The 9,869-nt window shown below is 35.7% G+C and overlaps 1 protein-coding gene across 1 annotated transcript; it reads right to left on the bottom strand.

The window, feature by feature from the left end:
- Positions 1 to 932: 932 nt before the first annotated feature.
- On the bottom strand, positions 933 to 2,620 carry LOC143530267 (F-box protein At4g18380-like). Its single transcript, XM_077025850.1, has 2 exons — positions 2,069 to 2,620; positions 933 to 1,520 (listed from the first exon to the last, which is right to left on the bottom strand). The coding sequence occupies exons 1-2, from the start codon at positions 2,529 to 2,531 to the stop codon at positions 934 to 936; spliced, it is 1,050 nt and encodes a 349-aa protein (XP_076881965.1). The 5' UTR covers positions 2,532 to 2,620; the 3' UTR covers position 933.
- Between the last annotated feature and the right edge of the window lie 7,249 nt (positions 2,621 to 9,869).

Consider the following 9,869-nt stretch of genomic DNA (forward strand, 5'->3'; position numbering starts at 1 on the left):
TGAGTAAATCCGACGCTAAAGTAGGGTTACCGGGTTCGGGGCCTTACACCTAATTTGGCACAATTACACGCTATTTGTATAAATCACTTTGCCATATTTGATAAACAAGTTGTATGTGGCCCAACACCGGACCTTCAATCGGATACAGATTGACTCTACATGTAGAACTCTAGCCAATCTGGTTTGGTGTTGCTTCACTAAGAGTTGCATTATTAACATATGATTATTGTATGGATGTGATCCGGTAGTATTAGTTAGGAGTGCAAACGAGCTGAGCTACTCTCGTGAGCTACTCAAGATTGGCTTGTAAAAAATCTCGATTGAGCCAAGCTTATACGAGCCCGAGCCTAAAAATATGGTCATTAGATAAACAACTATAACTTTGTCTTATATCATTTGTGAGATGTCTATCGTCTACTAAGAGAATTCACATCCAACTGTCTATCCTTAATCCAAAATTACATTAAAACACATTACAGTTTCTCTCTTCTTTTCAGTTAAATAATATGTTTTTATACCTTTATCATTAACATTTCTCTTTCCTTCATTTACAACCACTTTCAAAATATATTAAAAAATTATAGGGAGTGAACAGTAACTTTTCAAATATACAGAAAAATTATTACGTTTTTAAAAATATAAAAACTTTTTACTCATAACACCCTAAATTATTCTCTAAATTATAAAAACACCCCTCACAAAATATGAAAGATTGGATAAGAATGCTCTAAGACCCGACTTGGCTGCCTCTATTCTCCAAGGGGAAGTCGTTTATGCACAAATTAAATAGTTGTGAAGCTATTATTAAAAAATCCCGGCACAAATAATATATATAAAAAATGAATAAATAAATTACAAGGTCAAAATATACACATTACAAATATAGTTTTCTAAAATTGGTGGGTTTGTTGAACTTAAAAACTAATTTGTTAGTCAAAATGAATTCATTTCTAACGTATACGACTTTTTGTTCTCAATTAACTTCCTAACAGCTTCGGCTGCGAAATCCTCCTCAAACGCCCCACTTGCCAACCAAACATCATCATCCTTAGCCACCGCCGTCGGCCTAATGACCGCCAATGTGGCCCCCTTCATCACGCCACCCGACCCCGGCAGCTCCAGCATTGGCATATACCACATCTTTATCGTTACAGCCGGAACTCTGGTCCTATCAAGCTCCCCAGCCATTGTTGACCTCAGCTCCACCACCTGCTTCTCCGTCATCTGTATATTCCCTTGCTTGCTTCCGTCGATGATCTTAACGTCTCGTATCGTTCGATTCGATGATATGATTTGTTTTAACATGTGATGACGTGCGGAAGAAGCGATCAGGCATGAGATCATCCAGATGACACGTTTTTTAAGTTGCTTGTTTGTCAGGTGTGTAGAAACTGATACGGGCGGTATGGGTTCACCGACGGTTTTAGGTTTCGGTTCGGATTTGTGAAATCCTGTGGCTCCTAAAATCACGCAGCTCTCGAGTTCTTTCCCGAATTCGGCTTTCCATTTCAACAGCGCACCTGAAATCGTCACCCAAAATCAGACCTTAAGCAAATTATACATTATAAAAATTATATTCTTTTATAAAAAATTGTGAATTCAGTTTTGGGTTTGATTTTTAACTTTATTTAAAATTGGGATTCGGTTTTTGATACTTGATTTTTTTAAATCGGTAATTTGGTTTGTTAAGATATCTATGGTGAGGAAAAAAGTCAAAATCTGAATAAACTAATACGAACAAATCGAATAACAACGCATCGATGAACCCCCCCTAGTCATTGTTTCTTGGTAGGGGTGTAAACAGAGCTAAACTGGATCGTTTATAATTATATAATTTTATTCAGTGTGTTTATAATTTATTTTTTTTCTTTTTTTTGTAATAGCTATATACATATTCAGTATATTTTAATTATAAATTTATAAATTAAACGAAAATCATAAAAAATAGATTAATTAGGGTAATCTTGTTTAAGTTTGGCTTGATTAAAGCTTTTAGCTAGCTGATAATGAGTAGCTCGTTAGCAGCTTTGCTCGTTTACAGTCTGAATACGTTTGTTTGTTTGTTTACCTGAACTGTTTTCGGGCGAGATATCCCCATCATGACCAGGAAGTTTCACGGACAAAGACCGGATTTCGTTAAAAGTCTTAAGCAAATCATTAGGCAATCGAAACATATTATCTTCATCATCATCACAACAATTCGAACACGTCTTCGGTCTCCTTGAGACGATACGATGAAACAAAGCATGGATGGGCTTCAAAATGAACCTACCAACGAACCCTTTCGACTTGTTCATATCCCAACCCGAACCCGACCCAGAACTCAACTCTGGCAGCGTGTTTCGTCGAGTGATTTCGAGCGAAACATTATGCGTTTGGGCAACGAGATCGCCGAAACGCTTACAAAGAACCGCACAAGCGGATAACGACTTGGCGTCTTGGACTCGGTTAAAGATTTCGAAAACCAGGGCGTCTGGTAACATGTCGAAAACATCGAGTAGTTGTTGTTCTGAATTGTCTTCGATTCCCATTTGCAGATGAATGTTTCAGTGAATTTGAATTGGGTTTTCTTTGAATTGACTGATTGATTGATTGGTTGAATGTTATGAAGATTCATGGTTTATATATATATGGGAATGGCGGGTGGAAGAAGCTTCGTGTAAGATGAAGGCCGGCACACACGTTTAATTGGCAGGTCAAGTTTTTTGACTTAGAATAACAATTATAATAATAATAATTTATTTTATTATTATTAACAGTTTACAAGACCCTAGAAAGAACTGTATTGTATATTCTTCTTAAAATTGTTTCATTTGAGTCCATGCTTTTTTTAAGTTATGACAGAAGATCACCATTAGTTTAGTGATTTGTCAATTTGAGTCCCATAAATAACTTTTTAATTCTTTGGGGTCTTTTTCTTTTAGTCAACTAGAAACATCGACAATAGTATTTTATATGTCATTGTCCATGTAGCAACTAGCAACCACTTGGTATTATCTAATGTTATATTACTATGCTACCAAACCATGTAAGATAATTCTGATGTTGTTTATAACCTTGTGACCTTATTACGTCACCTTAATTTTTAACTATCACAATTGAAAGCGTAAAGTGCACATATGTTTTCAAAAGTAGGGACGAGCTTGGTACTGGTATAAGATATACCAATATAGAGAATCTTTATAAATGGTTACTAATGCTAGAGTAGGGTACCGAATGCAAAAATCCTATAAAATACCAGCATCATACCGATCCCAAACACTAATAGAAAATAAACACTAATAGAAAATGCATTGGTTTGCTACATAAATAATTTCTGATGCAATATTTTGTGTCACAATTTTCCACACATTCAGACAAATAACGAAATCCTATTTCTTTTATAAACTTTCCAACACATCTACGAAAAAAAATAAAAAATTACATATTTCGTCAGAAATGTGTCGGAGTTTCCACATAGCAAATTAAGTTTGTATTTTATTTATGCTATATTTTACCATGACAATGCAAGTTGTGTCAAAAATGCGTTGGAAATTCTGACAACCTCAAAGAGTGAGTGTCGAATTGATCCAGACGGTAACCAATTTGGTATTGAAACCTGATATCATTTGCTCGTCCTTACTTGAAAGTCGAACAACATGTTACTAAGATGAAATAATTCACAAAATATTGATAATTTATTTAGTGCCTATCAAGGATCGCCCATAGGGTTTAATGTAATCATTGTAGTGTAATGCATTTTAATAATAACCCTAAATAGACAGAAATATATATATGTTTTTTTAATATTAAACTTTACCATCATAAGTGGCTTAACAACATTTAACATCCATAAATATGATTTTAAGCTCAATAAAATGCGAAAGCAACAAAGACAAGTCTTGTGTCCAGTCCACATCACGACTTGATCCTCATTCGGTGCCATAAGCTTTTAGTTACCTGATAGTTACCGCCATAAAACATTTAGTAACTTATTATATAAAACGAGGCGTCGACTCCGAAGTGTGAAATAGTAAAATCATAAATTTGTTCGTTCGTATCGCGACCGATTTTGGAACCAAACTGTCGCGTAGCATGACAGTTGCTAAGATGACTCGGGTCAGTTAACCATCTCACTCACGCAGCAGGTGCTCATTGTTGCACTCCGCTAAAATTAACATGTGTCTAGATTTGTAGTTCCCTAATATATTAGCAGGTGTCCAGATTTGCACTCCTCTAATATTAGCAAGTGCCCATATCTGTTGAGTTTATTAGATCTCAACAAAACATGGCTGATCATTTAACCAAAGGGTTAGGAAGAGATCTCGTAAATAAATCAGCCATAGGGATGGGTTTGAAGTCCATTTCTTAGTATCTCATGTCAAGATACCCAATTCCCATTTAATACAACGTTAAATGCTGAATTCAATGTGGAAGGCTTGTCATGAAGATATTGGAACACAACATAATCATCCCAAGGTATGTGTTCAGACTGTAAGATAAAGCAGGTTGAAACATGGTTTCTTAATAGTTCTTTGGTAAATTGCATTTACAGGTGCAAGATGAGAATTACCTATAAGAGTATGAAGTTTAGCTACTTCAAGAAGCTTGGACTTGGCTTTGATATACTACTTTGAAGGAGGGGACATAAGCTAGTAAAAATTTGTGTCAGGTTATGTTGGTGCATTATGTCAGTAGTTCAGTATCTAGTGTCTGTAATCGTGTTAGTTTGTTTTATTTTGGTTTAGATAGATTGTCTCACAAGTTCGCCTGATATAAGCGAACTTGTGGACAAGCGAAGTTAATGACAACTTCGTCTAGTCTGTTAGGCGAAGTTGTCGAAGTCTTTATATACCTATGTTACGGCTTGTATTGAGTGTGGATTCTAGTACGTGTAATTGTGATTGAACATCACGTGTTGAAGGGTTGCAATACAACGTGTCTTTTGAGTATTGTAACGTGTATTTGTGCTTGGTTTTAACGTATATCGCATCTAACGCTCGTATCGTCATACGTAGGGATTCCGCACCTACGTAGTACGAGATACTTCCGTGTAGATCCGGCTGGGATCTTACAAGTGGTATCAGAGCCTTAGGCTCTTATGCTATGGTTCGAGATCTGCGTTTTGGTGTTTCTGGCACGTTTCTGATGCGTTTTTGGCCGAACAGCCGCCGTAGGTGAAGTTATTGGGTTCAGGCGAAGTTGTCGCTTAAATTTTAGGGTTTAGGCAAAGTTATAGCCAGGCGAAGTTATAGCCAGGCGAAGTTAATGAGGGGCTAAGTTGACTTTTAGGCGAAGTTAAAAAAAAATTGGAGTTTTCGTCTGTATGGCCAGGTGTACACGATTATTGTGAGACCGAAAGTGTTGTTCCGACAACGAGTGAAACTTGGTATCTCTTGGTCTTACGTGTGAACAAATACGGGTCAACTCTAGATATGGAGTTGAAGTTGTGAATGGGATATTGATTGAAACTGGATATTGACACATATTTGGGTGTTTGTGGGCAAAGAAATTGTTGTTGTTCGAGGTTGACCAACTGAAGAAAGTCAAATCGAACTGAAGGTTTTCGTCATTACTGGATTGCGGTCAGATCATATTATTTATGTTATTTTCAAGGCGTTCGAGAATTGGACCCTGTTACGATTTTGGAACAAGTTGGATTTAATCGGGAATTAATTTGTTTATGTTCTTGATCGTTATCCATGGTGATTGAAGATGCTTCGGATTAATTAATGGTCATGTGTGTTAGATTCTGTCAAGGTGGTTTTGTGATGAAATTGATCACTTGATGTTGAGTAGTTGAAGATTGAACCTTATCTTACTATACAATTCCGACGTATTGGTGAAGTTGTGGAGGGAGCCCAACTTCACGTGTTGATGAAGTTAGAAGAACTTCACGTGTTGGTGAAGTTAGAAGAACTTCATGTGATTGGTTGAGATGATCAATTAGGCACGGGGATGCATGCATGTCAAAGACCTCAATCGATATAGTCGGAGAAGCTTACACTGAAGGGGAGATCTGATATGGAAGACGCCGGGTGATTGGTAGATTTGTGGAGTTACAAGGCAGTTTCAGACACGGCTGGTTGAAGACAGGATGGATGTGAAGTTCAAGTCTGAAGATCACAGTGCAATCGAGTCATACAAGAAGGAGCAAACAGAAGATCATCAGTTAAGAGGGAGTCTGTTGGTGCATGCTTTGTAACAGATGATCTTTTGTGTTTGTTAGAATTGAGAGCAACGATCAAAGGGGAGTCTGTTGGTGCATTTTGTGACCGTCGCTATGCAATTCTGACCAGCGGAGACGAAGTGGCGAAGTTAGAACAACTTCGCCTACAGGCCCAAGCCCAAGCCCCCGAAGTTGGTTTATCTATACATATGTGTGTCTTGTTTAGGGTTTAGTATCCAGAAAGTTAGAATTTTGTGTGTTAAGTTCAATTGTCTAGAGAGAAACAGAGAGGGAGAATCGTGTGGGACGGCCCGAGGTAGAGCTCACCTCGGGTCGGCCGTGTTTTGTTTTTGTTCGGTTTGTAACGTGGTTTGGTGATTATATAAAAGATCTGCAGATTTGTTTATCCCATTCATGTGTTTGTTCGTGTGTTTGTTTGAGTGTAATCGTGTTCTTCGTCTTCTACACCATAAAACGAGTCTAGGACGATTCCGCACTCCTAGACCTCGTGCGGATCTCGTATCGATCAACGACGCCCCGGGGGGGATTTACAGGTTAGAACTACAGAATTGTGAACTTATGTGTGTATTACCTTCAAGTATTCAAATGAATAGAATAGGTTCAATCATTGCGACACCTTGATATTCGAATATTTTGATCGCGTAATACACTAATGTGAAATTCAATCTGTAGGACATTTCATTTATGCATAAGTTTGATTATGGTGAAGTTTGTTTATGTTGATCATGGATATTACTAAAATGGGGGAGGAATGTTGGAATTTTAGTAATATGGCTTATACATATTCATGGTAATATATTATAGATAAAACCTATTAGTTAAGTTTTAGGCTAATAATAAAACATGGAATAAACTCAAGGGGTGTAAAGTGAATATGTTATTATGATCGACGGTTTTTTGGGATAATATATATAATCATATAAACGCACATATAATCAGTTATAAACACATTTGGGTACGACATTTAACACCTACATCTTCGGACTGACTTGTGTTATTGTTATACATGACCCGTATGATAACGGAGTTTAGGTTAACGGTGTTAACAAGAAAATTTGGGGTGTCACACACGGCATCTCATATTTGACACACAAACACACTTCAAAACACACACATGTATCGTTAGTGTGTGTGTCACAAATACCAAATTCCGATGTTTCGACGGTTTAAGCCCCAGTATGTGGCGTAGAGTAGAAGTGTTTCGCATACATGTAACATCCCATTTTTTTAGTTCGGTTAATAAAATGAAAATACAAGTTATTATGAGTCGGGCTAGTGTTAAGTTAAATGGATACGGGTTATGGACTTGGGTTAGGAAAGAAAGAGGAAAAGACCATGGGCTTAAGCCCATGGTCCATAATTATATAAACCTTAATTACCCATTTATCATTCATTTACACATATTCCATACACCACAAAAACACACACTTAAGAAGCTTGGACTTGGCTTTGATATACTACTTTGAAGGATGGGACATAAGCTAGTAAAAATTTGTGTCAGGTTAGAACTACAGAATTGTGAACTTATGTGTGTATTACCTTCAAGTATTCAAATGAATAGAATAGGTTCAATCATTGCGACACCTTGATATTCGAATATTTTGATCGCGTGATACACTAATGTGAAATTCAATCCGTAGGACATTTCATTTATGCATAAGTTTGGTTATGGTGAAGTTTGTTTATGTTGATCATGGATATTACTAAAATGGGGGAGGAATGTTGGAATTTTAGTAATATGGCTTATACATATTCATGGTAATATATTATAGATAAAACCTGTTAGTTAAGTTTTAGGCTAATAATAAAACATGGAATAAACTCAAGGGGTGTAAAGTGAATATGTTATTATGATCGACGGTTTTTTGGGATAATATATGCAATTCATATTGCAAACCAAATACACGGAAAAACACTCAGACGTACAAAGGATTTTGTAAAGCACTGGTTCTTCATCAATTCAATTCAGGTTCTTGTTTTCATCTTCTTGATCTTATCCGATTAAATCAATTGTAAGGGCACAAATGGTTTAATCTGAAAGAGTAATCGATTTCAAGAACATCCTAGTTATTTAATTTCAATTTCAAGTTCTTTATCAAATTAGGGTTTGATAAATTAGTATAGTTTTCCCTTTAGTTTCAACAATTAGTACGTGTTATTTGGATCCAGGACTAAAGATTTTCTAAGAAAGAATTTGTATAATATGAAGAAAGGGGTTTGTGGATATAGGCGGATTCATTCATGCTTCAGAGAGGGGATAGACTCCCTGAAATTAGTTCATCAAGATTAATATGTTAGTGGAAGCAAAAAAAAAATCCACATGCCCCCAAGAAAAAATTAAGAATGCACCTTGGTCTTTAAAACACCCAAATGGAAACGGAAAACATCAAATCAATTTCTTGTTTTTTTAAATGAAATGGCTATAACATCAACCCTTAGAGCAATAGTATGCATTAATTATTACTTTTCTACTTATATATTTTTGATGCACGGGTAAGTGGGTAACTGACGATGGAGTACATAGGTCTATACAACTATAAGACTCCTGAGTCCTGACATAGTGGCTATTCATTCTACATGTTTTTTTCTTTAAGTTGAATTGATTTATGCAATGAACCAAAACTTGCACAATCGACATGTTTTGACCCATTATACTCGACCTGTTTTGACCCGTTACAACCGAATGTTTATATCGAACATAATTTTTCCACCCACTGGTGAAAGTTTCTGGATCCGCCACTGTTTGTGGAATAGAACTTTGAAATTTTTGAGTGGAAAAAAAGTCAATAAATAATTAATAATATTTTATAGAGTATTTTTTTAATAAAAGTAAAAAAAAAGTTGAAAACCCCACTAAATAGTTTGAAACGGTCTACTCCAACTAATTGAATTTTAAATTTTGATGATTCATAATTATGTGATCATGATCTTTTCTTACCTCGTGATCACTTGATACCACCTAGAAAACGACCTTTAACCAAATGACGAAGTAAATTCTCAGTTGTTATAAATTACATGATGGTCTTACAATAGCATTGTTATATTAAACTACTAATCGCTAAACTAAACTAAAAAATTGTTGATCTTAATCTCTTAGAGAACAACTTATATTGCGTATAATTAATCCTTCTTTATCAACTCTTATCTTCACCTTCAATAATTCATGTCAGCAGTTCTCTTGGTAAGTAGTCGCTTCATTGAGCAGAGTAACTTTTAAACACTTATTTTTTATGAAGAAAAAGTGATTTTAGATAAGTTGCTTGTTTAATCTTTGGCATATCAGTCCTTTACAATGAGTTAAGGAACTAAACTACTTTCCCTATATGTGTATCAACACCATGGGGAGCCAACATCAGAATCAATAGAGGTATAGCATTTCGTTCTTTATTTCTTTGGATGGAATTTCAACATAACACGAGTTGCATGAAAACTATATTCTTTCTGTTATATGCCAAAGCAAGACCATACTACCTATCTCATCCAGTTTTCTTAGATACTTATACACGTGACTAGTTACTTCATGAGTTGATTCCCATATGCACCTTTATTCATATAAAATACACTTCAACGTCATTTACAATGCAAATAATTATAATTTATATACTTATGAAATGGCATCAACATGACCCTCTAGTATAATCACATGATACTTGTGGCCATAAAATGTCTAGAACATAAGAATCACGTGTAACAATTTATA

The sequence above is a fragment of the Bidens hawaiensis genome, unplaced genomic scaffold (genome assembly GCF_021521415.1).
Source record: "Bidens hawaiensis isolate Kalapana, Puna unplaced genomic scaffold, B.hawaiensis_p1.1 tig00008883_1, whole genome shotgun sequence".
NCBI lineage: Eukaryota > Viridiplantae > Streptophyta > Magnoliopsida > Asterales > Asteraceae > Bidens > Bidens hawaiensis.